Source organism: Chiloscyllium punctatum, chromosome 40 (genome assembly GCF_047496795.1).
Source record: "Chiloscyllium punctatum isolate Juve2018m chromosome 40, sChiPun1.3, whole genome shotgun sequence".
Lineage (NCBI taxonomy): Eukaryota > Metazoa > Chordata > Chondrichthyes > Orectolobiformes > Hemiscylliidae > Chiloscyllium > Chiloscyllium punctatum.
The window spans coordinates 49,946,997-49,971,286 of NC_092778.1; the positions used below are offsets into that span (position 1 = coordinate 49,946,997).

The window sequence follows — 24,290 nt, forward strand, 5'->3', positions numbered from 1 at the left end:
CAATTATTCAAAAAGAGACAAAATTCAGGTAACTATAGGTGAGTTAGCTTGACATCTGTCTTTGTGAAAGGATGCATAAAATCAGCATTGCTTCATGAAGGTGAAATCATGCCAGACAAATCTAGTTGAGTTTTTTTGAGTAAGTAACAAGGAGAGGTGAACCAGTAGAGTTAATGCATTTGGATTTCCAAAAAGCATTCAATAATGTACTTCACAAGAGTCTGCTTAATAAGAGCTCACAGTATTTGGTAGTGTATTAGCATGGATAGAGAATTGATTATTAGAAGATAGCAAGTTGGGATAAAGGGGGAATTATCAGGACAGCAACTTGTGGAGTGCCACAGGAATCAGTGTTGTGGCTGCAAATATTTACGAAAATATTAATGATTCAGATGAGGGAAGTGAATGTACTACAGACCGTTCTGCTATGACGCAACAATTGCATTCCTCTGCAACCTCACATTATAGAAAACACACTATGGAAAAGCTGCTATTGAAAATTGCACTGTAGAAAGATCGCTAATAGAGAATCGCTATACCCGTTCAGTAGAAAGTTTGCGTTATCCAAACAATGTCTACAATTCGTCAGTTGCGTTATAGCCAATTTGCGCTGATGAAATGTGCGTTATAGCAGAACGACTTGTATTACCCAATTTTTGGTTGACACAAAAATGGTGACAAGGCAAGCAGTGAGGATGGTGAAATAATTCCAAGGAGGAATATAGATAGGTCAATATTTTGGATTTAATTGCTGCGGTGCCTGAAATCTTGCTTCTTTTTCTTTATTTTTCTTTGTTTAGAGCTGTGAATTGTGAGCGGAAAGCTGAAGGTGACTTTGAGATATGAGCAGCAACTTAGACTAGAAGACCATATGATTTAGGAGCATGATTAGGACATTCACCCCACTGATTCTGTTCTACCATTCGATCATGGCACGTTATATTTCTCAACCCCATTCTCCTGCTTTCTTCATGTAACCCTTGATCCCCTTACTAATCAAGACCCTATATCTCTGTCTTAAATACACTCAATGACTTGACCTCCATAGGCTTCTATCGCAACGAGTTCCACAGACTAACCATCTTCTGGCTGAAGGAATTCCTCCTCATCTCAGTTCTAAAGGGCATCCCTTCACTCTGAGTCTGTGCCCTCAGGTCCTAGTCTCTCCTAATACTGGAAACATCTCCTCCACGTTCCCTCTACCCGCCTCTCATTCTGTAAGCTTCAAACAGATCCCCGTCTCATCCTTCTAAATTCATTGAGTACAGAGTTCTGCTCCAACCCTCACACCACTGGCCTGCCCTTACCACTGTGCCCCTATCTCCAATCTTGGTGTTAACCTGTATCCCACTGTAGCTGAGACCTCAGCCTCTGCCTACTTCTTTAACACCGCCATCAGATAGTATATGTGTTGATAATGATATTGCTATGCGCAGAATGCAGTAATGCTGTCAGTTTATTCACTGACACTTTGTGTCTCCTGTTGTGGCCAGGTGAGGTCACAGGATATGTCTACAGTCATGTTGCATTTTTCTAAAAAAAATTCACTCCCATATATGTAGCACCATCCCATGTGTATAGCACCTTTCCATGTATACAGCACCATCCCATGTTTATGGCACCTTCCCACATATATAGCACTGTCCCATGTGTAGAGCACTGTCCCCTGTATATATCACCTTCCCATGTAAGGCATCTTCTCATGAATATAGTACTGTCCCATGTATTTGGCACCGTCCTATGAATATAGCACCCTCTCAAGTATATGGCACCTTCTCATGTGTTCTTAGCATCTTGCATGACCTCAGAAACCAGCTGCAGCCAATGAAACACTTTTTGAAGAATAGTCCCTGTTGCAACGCAGCAACCACAATGGACCAATTGTGCACAGTCAATCCCCACAAACAGTAATATTTCGATATAAAACATTGAAGGTGTTGAGAATAATCCCAGTCTCTTGGGTTCTATATAATTGGCATTAAACCAGATATCAATGCAGAACAGTACAACCTAAAAGGCAAAGTGCCGTTGGTGAATAAATAGAATGTCACTGGTCTGCAAACTGGCTTCCAAAGTTGAGAGTCAGTCCTTTTGGACTGCCAGTTAATATTTACTTAGAGATATTTATTATCTGTCTAAGTGTAACATCTTTAATTTTTGACAATCCTTTCCAGCCAAAGGTCCTACTCAACCTTTCTCCTTTGTTTCTTGCTCTTGGAATGGAAGCTTAGTACACCATGTCTTTCCTGAATGTCTTTGTTAGTGACACAGTATCCTTAGTCCTTTTTTTAATTTTGATTGGAATTGGTCTGTTGTATTTATATAGTGGGAACAAACCCTCAGCTGCTTTCCAGCTTCCCCCATGTCCAACTCCTTTACCATTGATCGGGAACCTGCATATGCTGGACCTGAAAATGCTCTACAAAAACCTGATGGAGGTCAGATAAGTTTATCTTCATTAAATTTTCTTGTGTCAATGTAATCAAGAAATGGTGGAAAAAAACAAGCCTGTGAAAAGAAAATACCTGATTGCCTATCCTGAATAATGTGTTGTTAGTGCTTTTTACAGTAGAATCGCCATGATGTTATTAAGGATTAGTGGTGCTGGAAGAGCACAGCAGTTCAGGCAGCATCCAAGTAGCTTCGAAATTGACGTTTCGGGCAAAAGCCCAAATTCCTGATGAAGGGCTTTTGCCCGAAACGTCGATTTCGAAGCTATTTGGATGCTGCCTGAACTGCTGTGCTCTTCCAGCATCACTAATCCAGAATCTGGTTTCCAGCATCTGCAGTCATTGTTTTTACCACCATGATGTTATTAAGGTTCATCATTCTTAATATTTGGATTGCGTTGCTGTGCATCTTGTTCATATAATACAGAGATAGATCTGAATTCAGTCGATTTACTTGATTTAAAATATCTTAGAAATTTACAAAACTTTCAATATACGTGTAATTCCAGTTAGAATTTTATCCCTCAGTCTTGAGTCAGTCACTTGACTCACTCTGCCCTAGACACTAAAGAAATCAAACTCTATACAAGGGTTAGTGTTCAGACAAGCTATACTCAACACCACAGTGGGAAAAAGAGAACAATAGTTTCATGTCTAAAGAAATCAGAATAAAGAAAAGTCAAACTCTGTTACTAATACTTAATTTATCTGTTAATCAAAAATATGTTATAGCGTTTGGTCAACATGTAGACTCAATGCATAAATAAAGGTCAAGCATTGCTGGAACAAAGTTCAGATTCTGTGATGACATCAGGTGATCATGGCACAAACATTGGAAAACTTTCTGACTAGGGTGTTTTGAGAGGTTAGTACTTGGAAGCAAACTTTTGCAGATGATTTTGTACAGGAATAGGATTAGGGAATTCAGCTCCTTGAATCTGTTCTGCTACGGGATATTTACAATAACCTGAGAAGACAGACAAACAGAGCGGCAGTTTAAAAATGCATCCTAATTATGGCACCCACAACAATGTCACTCTTCCCTAGTACTGTACTGCTCATGATATGTGACCAGCTTATGGTTCTTGGTGCAGTTTGTGGCCATTAATTTCTGCCTTCAACTTCAACTCTATGCTACTTTCTCCCCACCCCCACCCTACTGTCATTTATCTCTCCACCCTTCAGACACTCTGCCTGTATCCCTGATGAAGGGCTTTTGCCCGAAACATCGATTTTACTGTTCCTCGGATGCTGCCTGAACTGCTGTGCTTTTCCAGCACCACTAATCCAGAAAATGCCTTCAACTACTGCCTTTTCTACTTTACCTTAATGAACCATGTAAGAGAAGGCTGAGCATGGGAGCCAATGGATTCTTTAGAATTATGAAATGTTTTAACAGGGTAGACACAAGGAGAATATTTCTACCTGTGGGAAGAAGAACCAATCTAAAGGTCATTAATAAAATATGATCACCAACTAATGTAACCAGCAATTCCATCAAACCTTCTTTGCCCAGAGTGTGATGAGAATATGGAACTTATTACCAGAGGGATTGATTGAAGTGAACAGCATTGCTGCATTTAAGGAGAAGCTTGATATGCCTATGTAGTAGAAAGGAGTAGTGGGGCATGCTGATAAAGAATTAAAAGAGGAAAGCAAGAAAAAGCTTGAGTGAAGCATAAACACCGGGCTGGATGGCCTGTTTCTGCATTGAATATCCTATAAAGTCCGTGTAATGTAGTGCTAAATCCATTTATACAATCACTGTCTGTTCAGTTTCGAGATTTAACCTAGTAACTGACAGCCATAACACATTTTATATGTGCTCAAATCAACAAAACATTTCCTCACGATGGACTATGCAATGTTATTGCTTTCTATTTGTAGATAACTAGTTGAAACGTTCTTCATGGTTTCTGTGTAACTTTCTTTCTAGAAATCTTAGTAACACATTGCAGGAACCTTTGAATAAATGCTGAAATCTTGAGGGTAAAATCGGGCAGGTGTATTAATACAAAACACGAAATGTTGTATTTGCTGACTGGTATCTGGATCTATATTCGCTTCTACTCAAATCGGACCATAATGGGGTAATGAAAGGGAAATGGATCCAGTACATGTTCTTTCAGTCCCCACCTGTATCCAATTTCACCTCCTCCTCTTCCACCCTCACCTGCTTTTTTGTATTGACATGATTATTTTGGCTTAATTTCAGCTATCAGAGAAATATGGATCTGTGTTTACCATTCAGCTGGGACTGGAAAAGATAGTGGTGCTCACAGGGTACGAAACAGTGAAAGAAGCTCTTGTGGATCATGCAGACACCTTTGCAGAGAGAGCAAAGATCCCGGTGCTGGAAATGCAGGCAAATGGCTATGGTAATTGGCAGTTCTTCTTTTTCTTATTGCGAGTCAACATATCCAAAAGGTCTGCAAACCAAGGCATTATTTGCTCTTGTTTCAGATTGATCATTTTGAGTCATGTAACCGTACTTTTATTTCTTTCTTTTTAATGAATGTAAAGTAGTTGTGGCAAGGCCCTGCTAAATTTGTCTCATGGTGAGAATGGGCAACAAGGAAGAAATTAGTGCCCTGATTGATGAGCTGCATATAGGTATGAGCTTAGGAAGACAGGATAGGAAGGTATTGGTCAAGGCAGATTTTTGCTGGAAGTCTGAAATCGTGTTGAAACTGTGAGGGAACTGCGACTCATTGTCTCTGTGACCATAAAGATAAGGGAGTTGGAGATAAGACTCCAGACAACACTGTTCTCTCTCCTATCCACCCAACTTTGCATTTCCTCAAACATTTCCTTGAAGAGAGAGAGAGAGAGAGAGAGACAAGAGCAAATACCTCTGGCAAGGACCTCAAATAGGACAGTGATGCAATTATAACCCAGTTACATGAGTTAAAGCTAGATATTGTCTATTATGGCAAAGTCATAACAAGTAGAGAGATATAAAGAAAAGATTCAGGGCTGCACAGTGGCTCAGTGGTTAGCACCGCTGCCTCACATCACCAGGGACCTGGATTTGATTCCAGCCTTGGGTGACTGTCTGTGTGGAGTTTCCTCTGGGTGCTCCGGTTTCCTCCCACAATCCAAAGATGTGCAGGTTAGGTGGATTGGCTATGCTGAATTGCCCATAGTGTTCAAGGACATGTATTAGCCAGGGTTAAGTATAGAGTAATAGGGTAGGGGAATGGGTCTGGGTGGGTTACTCTTTGGAGGGTTGGTTGGGCCAAATGGCCTGTTTCCACACTGTAGGGAATCTAATCTAAACTTTGTGAACAATTCATTACTGAAGTCAGGTAGAGCACTTTGGTCATGTGCTCCAGAGGTACACAGGAGATGTGTTGATGGATTTCACATCGAAGGCTGATCCTGGCCCATCAGATTTCTAAGCAACCAGCGTCACAGCAAGTATGTACTACTGCTTAGTAGTTAAAGATAATGGAAGTGGAAGTGTACTCAAGTTGTTGTGTGCCATTGGCAGCTGATTGATAACATTTGGACCCAATAAGGGATTTTTAATTATGAATTATTGATATCATATTTATTGGTTAACATGACAAAAAAATGATCACAAGGTTGTCAATACACCTACAAAAGTGAATTTAGGCTCCATTAAAAAATGCTGGGTCAGTGAGCTAGTTAGTGCAGGGTTGGTAGCACTGTGAGAAGTCTCATTCATTCAAAAGGATGTTACTATTTCTGCTAGAAGCTAGGGCATCTGAAAATACAAACACGAAGCATGAGTAAACCGTTTGTTCCTTGGAGCCTACTCTGTCATTTTTTAAGATCATGGGCGATCTGACTGTAATCTCAAATCCATATTCCATTTACTTCCACATTCGATCAGCTTTCCAATTTCCTTGCTGCATCTGCAAATTAATCTTTTGCACTTCATGCACTAGGGCACCCAATTCCCTCTACATCTCTGAACATTGCGGTCTCTCACCATTTGGATAGTGCATTTCTTTTTTATGTGTCCTGCCAAAATGGACAACTTCACATTTTCCCAAATTATATTCCATTAGCTAGATTTTATCTACTCGTTTAATGCATCTATATCTTTTTGTAGCCTTCTTGCATCCTCTTCATAAGTTACTAACTAACCTACCTTTGTGGCATTAGCAAATTTGGCAACATCACCTTCTATGCCTTTGTCCACATTATTTTACATGAATTGAAAACAGTTGAGGTCCCAGCACAAATCCTTGAGTCATACCACACATTACATCTTGCCAACCAGAAAAAGACTCATTTACGCCTATTCTTGGTATCCAGCTAATGTTCTATGCATGCCAATATGCTACTTCTACAGCAGGAACTTTTGTTTTTTGCAATAGTCTCAGATGGCACATTTTTTTCAAATGCAGTCAAGATTTAGGGATCATAATGATAAAATAAGTCACTGTTAGGGAATCCAGGAGGGAATTCAGGAGAAAATACCTCCCCAGGAATTAGTGTGACTATGAAAGTTGCGAGTGGTTAGGTGACTGTAGATCCAGTTACGGTTTAGCTGAATAAAGACATAAAGAAGAAAGAAATAGAAGACTAATCTGAAAGGCTTAGGCAAAAAAACTGACATAAGCACTGTACAGATAGTGTACAGAATGCTCTTGTTGTGTGCATTCTGTTGTCTAATGTTAAAGAAATTATTACATTAGTGCAACCACAAATGAAAGGAGCAATTAGCGTGCAACACAACACTTCATGATGGAATTTCTCCTGTTAAACCTTTCAATTGGTGCAGAACTGGTTGGAAAGTTATTCAGTGCTGTGGAACTTCCTGAAAAGTTTAACGAAAGCTTGGATTAGAACAGTGGGGCAGCATTTAAGTAACAGTAACACAAAGTTCAGGAAAGTGGTAGAGAATGACATGCAACAATCCAGAGTAAGAAAAATCAATTCATGGAGTTATGATTTGGAGATGCTGGTGTTGGACTGGGGTGTACAAAGTTAAAAATCACACAACACCAGGTTATAGTCCAACAGGTTTAATTGGAAGCACTAGCTTTCGGAGCGCTGCTCCTTCATCAGGTGATAGTGGAGTACACAATTGTAAGACACAAAATTTATAGCAAAAATTTACAGTGTGATGTAACTGAAATTATACATTGAAAAATACTTTGATTGTTTGTTGGGTCTTTCATCTGTTTGAATACCATGATAGTTTCACTTATTTCATGTGTAAATCACAAAACCTTTTTTTAAAAGTTGCATTCTCAGGTTAGCTGTAATAATTGGTGTTAGCTAGACAATATGTTCAAGGTGTTGGCCCCCTGTGTTCTCTGTCAATGCCATGATGTTTAGATTGATTCTAATCTAAAAAGTGAGATAACAGAGTTTTACATGAATTCATGCAGTTTTTGAGCAAAATACAATGTAACTCTGCAAGTACAAATTCACCCCACAAAATATATGTGTGCATGTGGGTCTTTGTGTCTGTCTGTGTGTGTGTCTGTCTGGGTTGGGGGTTGTGAGTGTGAGAGAGAGTGTATATGTGCGTGTAGTGAGTGTAGAGCATCTTAAGTCTGTGAGGGGGTGCACATGTGAGTGTGGGAGTGTATGTGCGTGTCCGGGGTGGGGGGGTTGTGAGTGAGAGACTGTGTATATGTGTGTGCATGTGTGTAGAGTGGTCTAAGTCTCTGAGAGGATGCCTGTGTGAGTGTGGGAGTGTGTGTGTCTGTAAGGGTGTGTGTGAGTGTCTGTGTCAATTAATGGAGAGCTGACCTCAATGGGGCAGGAACAGAGCTCAGCAAGATTGACTGGAAGATAGGATGTGTGGGAAAGGCAGTAACAGAACAATGAGCTACCTTTAACCAACAGATAGCTTGAGGCATATTCCCTCAAATGGGAAAGGTAGGAAGGATAAATCCAGAGTTCCCTGGATGACAAAGGGGATAGAAATTAACTTTAGAAGGAAAAAGTGTGTTTATGGTAAGTGTAGGGCAGAAAACATATTGAGAACTGAGAGAAATACTAAGAGGGGATTTACACATGGAGGCTGGGGGCATTGCTGGGGGAAAATGAACAAGAAAGTGAGGGTTATAGATTTAAAGCGATGCGCAAATAAAGAAAAGGTGATGGGAGAAAAATATTTTCACACAGTAAGCAGTTAGAGAATGGAATGCGTGCCTGGAAATGTGTTGCAGGCAGGTTTAGTTGAGGCATTCAAGAGGGCATTGGGTAAATATTTGGAATGAAATAGTGTACATACATATGGGAGAAAGAATGAGATTGGCGCAAGTAACGATGCTCACTTGAAGAGCTGTTGCAGGCACAAAGTGCAGAATGGCATCCTGTACTGTAACAATTCTGTGATTCTATGATGGCATAAAACCCAGATGTTTATTTCTACCCCAATGTTTATTTCCTGAAATCACTGTAAACAAAGTAAGTTATCTTCTGTACATTCCAGGTATTTCCTTTGGACACGGGGAATCATGGAAACAGATGCGACGATTTGCTCTAATGACCCTACGTAATTTTGGAATGGGAAAGAAGACAATTGAAGATACAGTTACAGAGGAAGCTAGGTTTCTGGTACAAGAAATCCAATCTCATGAAGGTTAGAGTTTAGTTCCATAATTATATGCCAGTGATTTGTTGGTATGCAACCTGTTCACTTTACTCTTGCAGAAATATTCAATGTTCTTTTATGTTTGGGTTTTACTTCAGCTTGTTAACATTCAGGCACAATGGAATGTCTGCCTGGTGGATAGAACCATTGTCAGATATGGTACAGCCTGTTAAATCTTTCTAGCATGTTGGATATTGAACTGAAATATATGATTTGCTTGTCATTGTGTCTGAACCCAATTCTGTTCACCTAGTATCTATCCAAGCACACTTCCAGAGAGAAGTAAAAAGGTAGTTCCACTGGTGGCAGAGACCAGAATTGGGACCAGAAATATTAGATACTCACAAATAAATCCATTATGGAGTTCAAGTGAAACATCTTCACATGTTGAGAGATGAGAGTGTGAAATTCACTAGCACAAGAACTGGTTGATGTGAAAGCACAGATGCTCAAGGACTGGTTGGCATGAGTAGCACAGGTGCCATTAATAGGAAGGTACATGAATGCAAGACAGAGTAATGTAATAAGATTATGTAATAGGCTATAAGAAGAGGGATGTAAAATTGGCACAGGTCCAGCCAATCTTCTATCCATGACAATATGCTACTCCTACAGCAGGAGCTGTTGTTTTTCACAAAAAACTTCGTTGGGGCACATTATCAAATGCCATCTAGAATTAGGAATCATAAACATAAAATAGTCACTGTTAAATCCAGTAGGGAATTCAGGAGAAAATACCTCCCTAGGAATTAGTGAGACGAAGTTGCAAACAGTTGAAATGACTGTAGATGCAGTTATGGTTTAGCTGGTAAAGACCTAAAGGTAATCTGATAGGCTTAGGCAAACAAAACGATATAAACACTGTACAGATCAGGTGGTGAATGGCCTGCTTTTGTTGTGTGCATTCTGCTGTATAATTTTAAGTAAGTTGCTATGTTAGGGCAACTACAAATGAAGGGCGCAATTAACGTGCGCTCAATTCAACACAACACTGAATGATGCAACTTGTCCGGTTAACACTTTCAGTTGGTGCAGAACTGGTTGGAAAGTTACTCAGTGCTGTGGACTTGCCTGGAAATTTTACAGAAAGCTCGGATTAAAATGTTGGGGAAGCATTTAGGAAACAGTAACTATTGTTTCATAAAATTTGGGATGGTGGTGGAGATGCCATGCAACAATCCAGAGGAAGAAAAATCAATTGATGGAGAAAACTGACTTAAATGGAGCAAGAACAGAGATTTCCTAGGTTAAGAAATTGGCAGGTATTTTGCCTCAAATGGGAAAGGTAAGACAAACAAATCCAGTGTTCCCTGGATGGAAAAGGAATTAGAAATGAACTTGAGAAAGAAAAAGTGTACGACAGACAATGCATTGACAGTGAAGAGGAATACTGAAGGTCAAGGAGGAGATTTCCCCTGCCTTACTTAGGATTGCTGCCAGGAAGTTTATCACCTATAAATCTACATCAAGGAAGATATGGAGAGGTTTTCCCAGTGTTGCAATCTAGCTTTGGAACAGATGCTGTGATGATTACTTCATAGCTGCTTTTAGATGATGAGAAATTTGTCAGACGTGATTTCCCTTTCAAGAAGACTCTATTTGATTATATGTTGGACGTATCTATGTTCTGCTATTACATCCTTTATAGACATTTTCCCAATAACTGATATTAAATAAAAAAGCCTACAGTTATCTGTTCTTTTATAATCTCACTCCCATTTTCAATAAGGGTATAAATATAGCAATTTTCAAATCGCCTAGTACTTTTCCAGGATTCTTTGAAGGCTACTATCAATGCATTCATTATCCAACAACACAACATGGCAGATCATTATGTACAGGCAGACCCTGAGTTATGAATGGGTTCCATTTTTGTGTCCATTCTCAAGTCAATTTGTATGCAAGTCAAAACACAATGCAAGACAATATAAAACAACCGTTCAAACGTCCAGAAAATGTTTGTATGTCAGATATATGAAATTAAACTTCTTTATAAATTTCTTGTAAAAACAATCATTCGTAAGTCAGATGTTTATTAATCAGGGACCCCCTGTACTTGCAAGGCTGTAAAGTGCTCAGGAATGTGCTGACTTGTGAAGGTTGTAATCTATGTCCAGGTCTCCTTTTAATGTTTTACTCTGTTCTGGAAAAGACTGTCAAAAGCCCCAGAAATGGAACCTTCCTGGTCTATATGACTCACAAACTGAGCCATCAGTCGAGCTGAATATGTGACAAGTTCAAAGCATCAGACGGAATTAAAGTGAATCACATTTTTCTTTTCAAATTAACATTAAATTGCATGTTGATCTGCTTTTGTTGGCAGGTCGACCCTTTGATACAGCTGTGCCTGTCACCTCTGCCATGGCTAACATCATCTGCTGGATAGTTTTTGGTGAACGGTTTGACTACAAGGACAAAACATTTTGTACCATAACAAAGCTGATACGTGAAAACTTTAATCTACTTGGAACTTGTACAGTCCAGGTATATGATCAATATTACATAAATAGTGATATATTTCAGTAGGAAGAATGAGGAAAAGCTGTATTCAATAATGTATAAAATTCTAAAGAGGGTTCAGGAACAGAGACCTGGGGTATGCAAGGGCAAATTGTTACAGATGTCAAAATAATCAATGAGACATACAGATCTTGAGCTTTAAAGATACAGGAATAGCGTATAACACCAAAGAACTTATGGCAAATTTTTAGTCCAGCCTCAATCAATTGCTGTATCTGATTTCTTGCACCACACTTTAGGAAGCAACTGAAGATGGTGCAGAAACGATTTTTGAGAATGGTTCTGAGTGATGGTCCTTAGTTTTGAGGATAGGTTTACAAAACTCAGGCTGTTCTCTTTAAAGAAGTGAAGTCTTAGAACAGACTTCAAGTAAAATTATGCAGGGCCTGGACAGAAGATAGAGGGTCAAAATGGCTTCCATTGGCGGAAAGAACAAGCACAGCAACAATTTACCAATGCTCCTCAGAAACTCCTTCCGAATCTGCAAACTCTACCATTTCAAAGACAAGGGCAGCAGATACACAGGGACATCACAACCACTCCAAATCATTTACCAACCTGACTTGGCAATCTATTGCTGTTCCTCCATTGTCACTGGTTCAAAATCCCTAACAGCACAGTGGTCTTTCCTACAGCAGGTGGCCTGCAGCAGTTCAATGAATATAGGCCTTATTGTGGTGCCCCTGTCTCTTGAATGAATAAAAATAAATTCCAGATGATTAGCCAAAGAACCAATGGTGACTGGAGGGAAAACCTTTTACCACAGCAAATGGTTAGGATCTGGAATCTCTACTTCAGAATATGATGGAGGCTACTTCAGTTTTGATCTTCTAAAGGGAATTAAATAAATGCCTGAAGTGTAAAGATATCCATGACTAGAGGGAAAGGACAGGGAGTGGGATCAGGAAAATTGACGCTTCGGGGGGCAAAAGCCTGACTCCTGATGAAGGGCTTTTGCCCGAAATGTGGATTTTTCCTGCTCCTTGGATGCTGCCTGACCTGCTCTGCTTTTCCAGCACCACTCTCATCTCGTATCTAATCTCCAGCATCTGCAGTACCCACTTCTGCCCAGGGAGTGGAACCAGCAGAGTTGCTCTTTAAAAGAGTGGGTATGGATAAAATGGGTCACATGGTCTATTTCTATGCTGTACCTACTCAGTGGTTTTATTTTATAATTCTACAATAGCATTTAGATTTGTATTTGACTGCTTTCAGTGGCAAAATTAATCCTTATACAGTTCTAATTTTTTGGGGCAGCCATTGTTTCAAACTTTCCAACTCATAAACAAGGAATGAAATGGATTTAGAACTGAACATATGTGCTCCAGTTTGCTGCTGCACAAGGATACCACAATTACATTGATAAGACACCAAAATCAAATGCTATATTAAAAGTCATACTAAGTCAATATAATTTTACTGATTAGTTTAGCCATCACACAGGTCACTTACCACCACAAAGTCTATTGCTTAGCTTTGAATTGACATTTACCACAATCCTTCTACAGCAGTCGTCTTCAGGCACTCTCTCACCTCTATCATTGAAATACTGATCCTCAACAAACCCTTTACTTTCTCTTACTCTTGTTGTTATCTTTGGCACAACACTCTTCAATTGGATGCTGCCTGAACTGCTGTGCTCTTCCAGCACCACGAATCCAGACTCTTCAATGTAGACATTCATGAGATGCTGGGCGTTTCTGGCATTTTCTGATTCTCTGCCAGATTTCCACTCGAATTTGCTTTAGATGAAGGGTTAAGTTGAAACAATTATTGGGAAAACCTCACGTTTTAAACAAAAATTGCCTGGGCTGTACAGTTTCTGTTGCATGCAAACCTCAGTTGGACAATGTATGAAATGATAATCATCCTCTATATTCCCCAGATGTACAATGCTTTCCCTTTCCTGGGCTTTCTGCCTGGAACTCACAAGAAGATATTTGAAAACAGAACACAGATGGTTCAGCTCATCCTGAATTTCTACAAGGAACATGAGAAAACATTGAATGAGAATGATATAGGGAGCCTAATTGACGCTTTCTTAGTAAAGAGGAAAGAGGTATTCTAATGAATTTGCTTGTTATGTTATTTTCAAAGATCTATTCTTAGTATAAGGCGTATGAGCAACCAAATAACATGTATCACATTACTGTAACTAAGGAACGCCATTAAACTAAATATGAGGAACTGCCCAGCAGCTGCTGGATAGTCCAGATTTAGCACAAAGATATTGATTGTGCTGACTAGACAGATTACCTGCATTAAAATAAGGAGGAGATACTTTTTAAGGAGGAGGTGGGTAGGTGATGTTGTATCTTTCCTTGGGAATACAGCATGTTGAATATTCAGCTCCATTGAAGCAAAACAAAATGCAAAACCAATAAGCTGTCTGCCCTCTCCAGTCCATGCAAAGAATCCCATAGCTCTATTTAAAGGAAGAACCTTTAAGTTCTGACTGTTACCCTGGTCTAAGTTTAACCTTCAAGAAATACCTAAAAGCTGTTTCCATACTGTACAGAATCTAATCTAATCTAAGAAACATTCAGACAGGTACGTGGATGGTTAGATATGGAGGGATATGACCAAATGTAAGGAAAGGAAATGGGACAAGATTAATTGTGAAAACTGGGTGGCTTGGGCAAATTGGGCTGACTCCTACTTACAGAGTGCATCAGAGAACATCTCCGGGACACCCACACCAACCAACCCCACCACCCCATGGCCGAACATTTCAACTCCCCCTCCCACTCCACCAAGGACATGCAGGTCCTGGGCCTCCTCCATCGCCACTCCCTAACCACCTGAAGGAAGAATGTCTCATCTTCTGCCTCGGGACCCTCCAACCCCATGGCACCAATGTGGATTTCACCAACTTCCTCATTCCCCCTCCCCCCACCTTATCCCAGATCCAACTTTCCAACTCAGCACCACCCTCATAACCTGTCCTACCTGTCCATCTTCCTTCCCACCTATCCACTCCACACTGCTCTCTGACCTATCACCATTTCTTCCATTCACCTATCGCACTCTCAGTTACTTTCCCCCCAGCCCCATCCCCTCTCCCATTTATCTGTCCACCGCCCCCCCAGGATCCCAGCCTCATTCCTGATGAAGGGCTTTTGCCCAAAACATTGATTCTCCTGCTCCTCGGATGCTGCCTGACCTGCTGTGCTTTTCCAGCACCACACTCTCGACTCTAATCTCCAGCATCTGCAGTCCTCACTTTCACCTTGTCTCGAACTCTATGCTCACATTGCTCTTTATGGGATCCTGCTGTGCACAAATTTTCTATTACACTTACAATTTGCAATCGTGACTATACTTCAAAATGTTGCAATGCACCTTGGCACATACAGCATTTAAGAAAGGTATCATGTAATTGGCACAACTTTCTTTTCTTCTAATGAAACTGAACATCAGACGAGATTCACAGCAAGGGGAAAGAGCGTGCCTTTCATTGTGTCCAGGCCCAAGCTGAACATTCTGTCCCAAGATTCATTGACGTATAGCCCATTAATCCTCTAAAGATGCCCGAGATAGAATGTCTCCCACTTCTCCATTCCAAAAACTGAAATTACAATTCTGATAACTAACCAAATACTTGAGATAAAAGTACATTTACAGCACTTATCAACATAATGCATTTCAACTGATTCACCTTCCAAATTCACCTTCCAAATTGGTCCTAATGTAAAATTAAATCACCAGGAGATTTTGGGCCATTTCTGCAATTGTGTGCCATTTTTACTTGATGAATATTAATTGAACAAGGCAAATATTTGTGCATATGTTGACCAGAAATGATTTGGGAGAATCAAAGATTACAAATGGATATTTATACCAACCTCATTACTTGCTGACTAATTTAGATTACCTAATGACCTTTCCTCATTCATATTTTCCTTTACACAAGGCTGACTTCAATGATTCCAAAAGGAACTAATTTCAGCTTGCTTCATTTTTATCACCAAGGAATCAAAGAACTCGAATTCCTATTTCCATGACAACAACTTGGTGACGTCAGTGACAAATTTGTTTGCGGCTGGGACAGATACATCCTCTTCCACACTGCGCTGGGCCATTCTCCTGATGATAAAGTACCCAGAGATCCAAGGTATTGTCTATTTTCATTGTTTGTTAAAAATATTTGCCTGAGTGAAATGTAACATTGTCAATGTTACTATGTTGGGAAAGTATTTTCTTTGTCTGTAGTGGCTGGTGGGGACCCTGCCACCTTTCTCCTTCATCCTCATTATTTTCCAGGTTGAAAGGTGAATAGATGTCCTTCCACCTTGTTGGAAATGTGGCAGAAAAGGCAGGGATTGGTCCTTCCTTTCCGGATTCCAGATCCCTTAATCAGAAACTTACTGTTTTGCAGGTCTTGTCCTGTGCTGACTATGCCTCTACTGGGTTAACATCAGTAGTGGCAGAAAAAGGCTCTTAATTGAACATTAATTGCAAACTTAAAGACCACAATTGGACTATCAATGTCAATTATAGAGTCATAGAGAAGTTCAGCATGGAAAGAGACCCTTCGGTCCAACTCGTCCATGCCGACCAGATATCCTAACCTAATCTAGTCGCATTTGCCAGCACCTGGCCCATACCCCTCTCAACCCTTCCTATTCATATACCCATCCAGATGCCTTTTAAATGCTGTAGTTGTACCAGCTTCCACCACTTCCTCTGACAGCTCATTCCATACACACACCACCCACTGCATGAAAAGGTTGCCACTTATAGAGTCATAGAGATGCACAGCACGGAAACAGACCCTTCGGTCCAATCCATCCATGCCAACCAGATATCCCAACCCAATCTAGTCCCACTTGCCAGCACCCGGCCCATGTCCCTCCAAACCATTCCTATTTATACACCCATCCAAATGCCTTTAAATATTGCAATTGTACCAGCTTCCACCACTTCCTCTGGCAGCGCATTCCATACACGTACCACCCTCTGCGTGAAAAAGTTGCCCTTTAGGTCTCTATTATATCCTTCCCCTCTCACCATAAACCTATGCCCTCTAGTTCTGGACTCCCCCTCCACAGGGAAAAGACCTTGTCTATTTACCTTATCAACATCCCTCATGATTTTATAAACCTCCGTGAGGTCACCCCTCAGCCTCTCCAGGGAATACAGCCCCAGCCTATTCAGCCTCTCCCTGTAGCTCAACCCTGGCAACATCCTTGCAAATCTTTTCTGAACCTATTCAAGTTTCGCAACATCTTTCTGGTAGGAAGGATACCAGAATTGCACACAACATCCCAAAAGTGGCCTAACCAATGCCCTGTACAGCCGCAACATGACCTCCCAACTCCTATACTCAATGCTCTGTCCAATAAAGGAAAGCATACCAAACATCTTCTTCACTATCCTATCTACCTGTGACTCCATGTTCAAGGAGCTATGAACCTGCTCCCCAAGGTCTCTTTGTTCAGCAACATGCCCCAGGATCTTACCATTAAGTGTATAAGTCCTGGTCTGAACCTATTATTTGTGACACCCTCAGAAGATTGAATATTGCCCCAAAATGATGAATATTCACATAGCATTCTATGCGCAATTTGTCTCCTCAGATTGCATTTGGCAAGATTTACTTCAGAGTATTTTACAAATACACCCACTCTCTATTCGTTCTGCTGGTGCAATGTTTCAGAGCTAAGGTGATTTTAACGATTGTTATGATGAAGTGAGGAGAGTCAATTGGCTCTACCTTGTTTTAAAAAGATTTAAAATTATTTTTAGCATACAAATTTAGCACTTCAAATTAAAGTGCAGTTCACTACTTTGAAGATAAAGTCACCATTGTCCCAGAGAACCATGAGGCTGCTCTCTCATGAGAGAGAGAAAAAGAGACACCTGGTGAAGTCTTAACCTGAGAATCACCATGCCTTAGGCAGGGGGAAATGTTGAGAAGACATAACCTTCATAGTGACTCAGCTAGTGCAGAAATTGAATGCATACTGTTAGTGTCACTCTACATTGTTATTCAGTTGTCCAACCAACTGAGCTAACCTTACGTTTTTTGTTTTTTGTGAGGACCTGACATTATTTATTGGGATGCAAATAACATGTTGCAGTAAGATTGTTAATCCAAAGTCACCCCAACTTGCTGCACTTGATATCTAATCTTATATATTTAAATTCCTCTGAAGCTGAAGGACCAATCTGAAACTTATTTTTATTTTACTTTATCTATAAGTCAATGTTTCAATTCTGCAGAGCCTCCATACAAAGTATCGTCAATGTGCATCATAAAGATGCCTGCTAGTTTGTCTTTGTGACGGCAAAAAAAATCACCGAAATCACTTTTAAAGAATGCAATTCACTTTTAAAAGAATGGATCTAGTTGAAAAGTATCACATTGTTGGTACACCATTCAACCTATAAACATACGTGTGTTTAATTTCCCTTCACGATCATCAGCAGCGGCTTCAGGAATTTGAAATTTGAGAACTCTTCCTCTTGCAAAATCACTGCATTTATATAAATTGATTTATATTCCCAGGAGTATGTTATTAAAAAACCTAAAAATCTTCAGGCTAATTTTTCATGCAGTGTGGGAATTGAATCTAATACCTTAATTGTCAAGTCACTCTTCGAAATCCTGAATCACTGGTCTGGCTTATACATACCATCAGGGAGTATCTTTTCTGTGTATATTCATCTGTGTGATAAGGCTAGCTCTCTCCTGTTTGGAATGTGAGCATATAACCAAATTCTTTTTAGCATTTCAACTCTTATTGTTTGCCACTCTTATTCAACTTACCTCATTTGTCACCAAAACATCTTAATCTTAAGGATTTCAACATGCCGTGGTGTCACTGGCCTGTTTTATGGTTCTTATTCTCATCATCCAATGACCACTACTTGCCCTCCTATCTTAAAAGATCTCCTTTCCTGTGATCAGAGCTCCTTTTGCTCATCCATGTTCTCTTCCTATGGTCACACTCACTTCCAGATACAAGATTAGTAGAACTCACATTGCATTTTTTCATCTTCCAAATCTTTATTTCATTTTGTCAATCTGTGGATCTTACCTCCCTCCCTCACCTTGTACATTTAACCAATGTTTGCATTTGCTGGTGGCTTTCTTCTCTCCCCCCTATAATGGTGGCATTCTCCACTTACCAGTCCCTTCTGACATATATGTGACTCTAGTGCAAACTTTTGGTAATTTCCTTTGGTGCAAATAGTCATACCACATTTTTTTTAGATTAGCCCTTCAGCCCAACAAGTCCATACCAACCTTCCGAAGAGCAACGCACCCAGACCCATTCCCCTACATTTACCCCTACACCTAACACTACGGGCAACTTAGCATGGCCAATTCACCTGACCTGCACATTTTTGGACTGTGGGAGGAAACCGGAGCACCCGGAGGAAACCCACGCAGACACGAGGAGAACGTGCAAACTCCCCACAGTCAGTCGCCTGAGGCAGGAACTGAACCCGGGTCTCTAGCGTTGTGAGGCAGCAGTGCTAACCACTGTGCCACCGTGCTGCCCACTTTTTTCTTTTCTTTTAAAAACTCTTTATTTATAAACAAACAAAATGTACAGCTACAATGCATTTCTTAATAAAAACATCTCAGCAAAACACTTAATAAACCCTCCAATCCTGGCATGTATACAAGAACAGTTTTAAAAAAATGATTAACCTGGAAAATTCTTCAGTATCACCATATTCCAATCGACCCTGAGATTATTATTTCTTGTAATTTTCCAGCATACATGGATATAAAGTGCATTGTGCCTCATCACTTTTTCAGATTTCAGATAACTGGTTAATCAGTGTCAACTAACCTTGACGAATGCACTCTAACAGTTTAATTAACACATTGTAAATTTACTGTTTTTTTCCCATTATTACTTATAACTTTACATGGATGTTTGCACTTTGTCCAACCTTCTCTTTTGTAATGGACATGGTCCTGAATTAAAATTAATTTCTAATAGCCTTCCTTTTCTGAAGGATCTTTGCCATGCGTCATTTCAAAACCTTTACTATTCAATTTAGGAAAATTATTTGATAAATTATACTTAGAATCACATCTAAAATACCTGCTGACCAATCCCTCAGCATTCTTGGGGTTCACACCTTTCTAGTAATGCCCAAATTCAAACAACAGCACTTCATAACAGTGCAACTATCTTCGTGTGAAGCCCATGTTAAATTCAATCGCGATCATCATGGAGATTTTTAAACATCTGCTATAACATTTGTCCAATCATAAAAGAACATGGAAGATTAACAAAACGAAAGCAACATTCAAGGATAAATTCACAATATCTTGTTATTCTAATATCCCTTGCTGAAATAGTTATGAATTGGAAAGCTTTAAATTTATATTTTTGACCAGGCCCCTCTTAACAGATTAGCCAGGATACAAATGCTTTGAAAGTGATCTAGTCTTTCATGATTGGGAATATAACTGAAATTCCACTGTTTCTCTATTAAGGAAGTGTTCAGGGAGAAATTGAAAGAGTTATTGGATCAGAGAGAGTGCCCACAATGGAAGATCGGAAGAGAATGCCATATACTAATGCAGTCTTGCATGAGGTTCAAAGGTTTGCTAACATAATTCCAATGAATATGCCACATGCAACAACCACAGATATACATTTCAGAGGATTTTTTATTCCAAAGGTAAAATCTTTAAATAATACTTTAAAGACATTGAAGATATGAATCATTGGTTAAAATATCATAGTGTTAAAAGGTGCATAATCCATGTAAGAAATGAATCAGAGACACTTTTGTGTGTCTAGAGTGTAACATTTGGCACATATTTTGCTTATTTAGGATGTTCTACTTAAGCCACTTTGAGTTGTCTCTGTACTGCTGAGGTAACAATAGAGTAACAAAAGTAGAGTCTTTAATAGGCTCAGCATTAAACATGTTTGACTCAAAGTACAATTGCAATGAAGAAGTTCAGTGAAATATTTAACCAAACCCATTTAATTGAAGGGGGTCACGATAAACAGTTTTGATTAGACCTTGACCACTATGTCTGTTTGCTGAGAAACAAAGTGCAGAGTAGATCTGGGACACTAAATTCTGGTTTAATATGTCAATGTTATGGGGAAAGACTGGAAAAAGTTGAACAGTTAAGCATTGAAAGCAGATGTTTGAAAGGTGTTTATACAAAGATAGAAAAACAGTTAAAAGACTGGAAATGATAAACATTAAGCAATACTGATTGGGTAGGATAAGGAGACACAGTTTTAATGTTTAATATTTAATGGCAAATATTTAATTTCGGACTCAAACTAGTCAGTTATTCTTCACTCAAATGTGGTTGAGACTCCTAGATAAGAGATGCAAAATGCCTAGAATAATTTAATGAGTAGGAGAATTCAACAATCTTGGATCTACTTTGATGAATGAAGTAAGATCGATGAAATGCCCTTTTTTCTCTTTAGGTAGATTGTGAATCAAAAGACATTTCTATCCATCGGGTTCTATTAGGTGTGTAAATATCTTTCTGCCAGACCAGGCCATGGGGAAGAACACCTTCATCAATTAAGTGTCATTTCCACAATCTTTGTGCAACAGTCAATAGTTTTCTACAAGTCTTATGGCACCGATTCCCAGAAGGAAGCAATACAGTAACAATGATTAAGAAACATACTAGTCTGATTCAATGTGCCAAAGTGGCATGTTGACTCAGTGGTTAGCAATACTGCCTCACGGTGCCAATTCCAGTCTGGCTCAATTCCAGACTCGAGCGAGTATGTGTGGAGTTTGCACATTGTCTGTGTGGGTTTCCTCCCACTATCCAAAGATGTGCAGCTTGGGTGAATTGGCCGTGTTAAATTGACCATAATGTTCAAGGAATGTATAGGCTAGGTGCATTAATTAGTAAGGGGTAAATGTAGGAGAATAGGTTTGGATGGGATACTGTTTGGAGGGTTGGTTTGAACTTGTTGGGCCAAAGGGCCTGTTTCCACATTGTAGGAGTGCTATCTTGTAAACTTAACTCCGGTATGACCAGTTCATTTGCTTCCCACTATTACTGATTTTTTTTTAACTATTTTTCTCCCTCTTGGAATTGTTTCTAACAGGAATAAGCCTAAGGGTTGTAGATGAGATGTTCACATTTGGGAATAATTTGTTTTAAAGGGAATGCAGGTGATTCCATTGCTGTCCTCTGTGCTGTATGATAAAACCCAATGGGAAAAACCGAATGAGTTCAACCCATCTCACTTTCTGGATGCTGAGGGAAGGTTTGTGAAGAGAGAAGCCTTTATGCCTTTCTCTGCAGGTATCAAGTTACTGGACTATTTTTAATAAACCCCTTGTACATATAATTATTCTTCCTCTAGATCTGGATACACTGTTTTCTTTCCATTTGTTTCTGGACTACCCAGCATCAATTATTTTCCTAGATTTGTTTTCTTAACTTAAAGTAATTAAATACAGAAATACAACCCTGTGGGATTCAGGTTTCATCAGCAATCTCTCAAAAAAGTTTAATTGTGTACATAATTTTAAAAACGTATCCATGTGACTGCTTAAATGAGTCAACATAGTCTTTCAATGGGCTTTCTGAATTTCTCTGAATTAAACATATGGTTCTAACAATTATGTGGTGAGCTAGAGTCAAGTTAGATTGGAGAATCACATCTCACAACAAAGGAACGCAGATGCACTTTTCGATAGACAGATATATCATTATACTCATCCATATTATTTCCCAGCCTCTCACACAGGCAAATTGCATGCCCTCGTTGCATTTCTCATGCCTTCATCCTACATCCCCTACTTAACACTCAAGTAAAAGTTATACAGCAGTTGCTCTCACTCCCCGTACCCGCGGGGGATACATTCCACGACCTCCAGCGGAACCCAAAACTGCAGATAGGAGCAAACCTATTCATTTAAATGGGAAATCTACCTTCCTGGCAGCCTCTTGGTCCCTGGTTTCGGAAGGTTCCCTATATTACGTTCAGGCTGCGGGAAACCATGGGTAACTGAAACTGCGGAAAATGATTTTGCGAATACGGGGGTTGCCCTGTGGTAATTTTGAAATAGCTTTACTTAAAATTTGAGGCTGAAAATCTAACAAAATAAAAGGAATACCTTTGCTTATACTAACCTCTCAGGACCTCAAGGTATCTCAAAGCATCTTCCAGCTGGTGAAGTATTTCTGAGGTGGAGTCACTATTATGTAGGAAACATGGTCACTGATTTGTATTCAGCAAGATCCCACAGACTTCAATGTGATCATGAACAGATAATCTGTGCTTTTGTATGAAGAATAAATATCAATCAGAAGACAGCAGACGCGTTACTTTATTATCTCATCAAAGAAAGTAGCACCTTTCAAAGTGTAAGCCAAATGTAGAATGGGTAGGGGAATGGGTCTGGGTGGGTTACTCTTTGGAGGGTTGGTGAGGACTTGTTGGGCTTAATGGCCTGTTTCCACACTGTAGGGATTCTATGATTCTATGATTAGGGGGATAATCTCTAAAGCACAGCTTGAACCCACACCTTCTGCTTCATGAGGCAAAACAACTGTTTTCAAGACTTCATCAAACTTTTAAAGGCATGAGTTGATAGATCCTGAATAATCTCTACATGTAATCCCTGTTTTAGCTGATTGTATTGTTTGCCAAATAAGTTAAAATGCTATTTTAAAAAAGATTGTGTCTTTATTCACTGTGGCGTTGGGACATTTTCTAAATGTATTTTCTTCTGTGTTTCAAAGGTCGACGGATTTGCTTAGGGGAAAGCCTTGCCAAAATGGAGCTTTTTCTCTTCTTTACAACTTTGATGCAGAGATTCACCTTCCATGCCCTGCCTGCCACCCCCTTAGATCTCACACCCTGCGTTGGTTTTACTTTAAGCCCAAAACCTCACCAAGTGTGTGCCATAGTCCGTTAACAGACACAACTCACAGTAATGTCAAGCCTTCAAGAAAACCATAGACTCTCCACAAATTGAAAATTAATCCCCTTTGACGTACCTGCAAATGCTGGAGGAATGTCATTGGGGACAGTATTAAAAAATGTTTTCATATTCTTTGAACACTTTGGTTTATTAAATGTAGAAATAGAAGACACTGGGGAAAAAAGAAAATCTCCCTGACTGGGCAAATCTTTTGGAGGTAGAAAATTATGTGATAAAACCTCAGGTGATATGTCTAATCAAATTTGACAATATTGTAAACAGTGCTCACGGGAAAGGTACACCCCCAAAATAATCAGAAATTGCTGGAAAATCTCATTACATCTGGCAACATCTGTGGAGGGAAAGTAGAGTTAACATTTCAAGTTCAGTGACCCTTGTTCTAAAGATTTTGTTTCTGATTTCCAGCATCCGAAGTCCTTTGGGGCCTTTTTTTTGTTCAATATACATCTCAATGTAATTAAACTATCTCACCAGACATGGCACTGCAGTGCCTCAGTTTGGCAGCCAAATTGGGAATGGGGAGCACCATCAAAAAGATCACTTTAATCTACCATATTTTCATATTTTCTTGCAATTATTCTTTTCCCTCCAAAATCTCTGATTGGCATTCCCCTCATACCCCATTCCATCAATTGTTGCTGAAAGCCTTACAGGAATGTTAGCAATGCACTGTTTGATTAAAGGAAATGTAAAGATGTAACATGAAGTTCTTTTTTGATTCTAATCTCTTATCTCTCTTTACTCTCCATGACATAAAAATGGAATTTACTAATTTAACTCCCTCATTTGCATGCAGTCAATCCTGCAGTTAGGAT

At 39.6% G+C, this 24,290-nt stretch overlaps 1 protein-coding gene across 1 annotated transcript in view; it reads left to right on the forward strand.

Moving 5' to 3' along the window:
- The window catches only part of LOC140464743 (uncharacterized), a 65,950-nt gene extending 42,442 nt beyond the window's left edge, over positions 1 to 23,508 (forward strand). The window contains 9 exon segments of the mRNA XM_072560238.1: positions 2,232 to 2,438; positions 4,666 to 4,828; positions 8,875 to 9,024; positions 11,360 to 11,520; positions 13,442 to 13,615; positions 15,529 to 15,670; positions 20,021 to 20,208; positions 21,685 to 21,826; positions 23,273 to 23,508. Of these exon segments, the coding sequence (XP_072416339.1) occupies positions 2,232 to 2,438; positions 4,666 to 4,828; positions 8,875 to 9,024; positions 11,360 to 11,520; positions 13,442 to 13,615; positions 15,529 to 15,670; positions 20,021 to 20,208; positions 21,685 to 21,826; positions 23,273 to 23,508 (1,563 nt within the window).
- Positions 23,509 to 24,290: the final 782 nt, after the last annotated feature.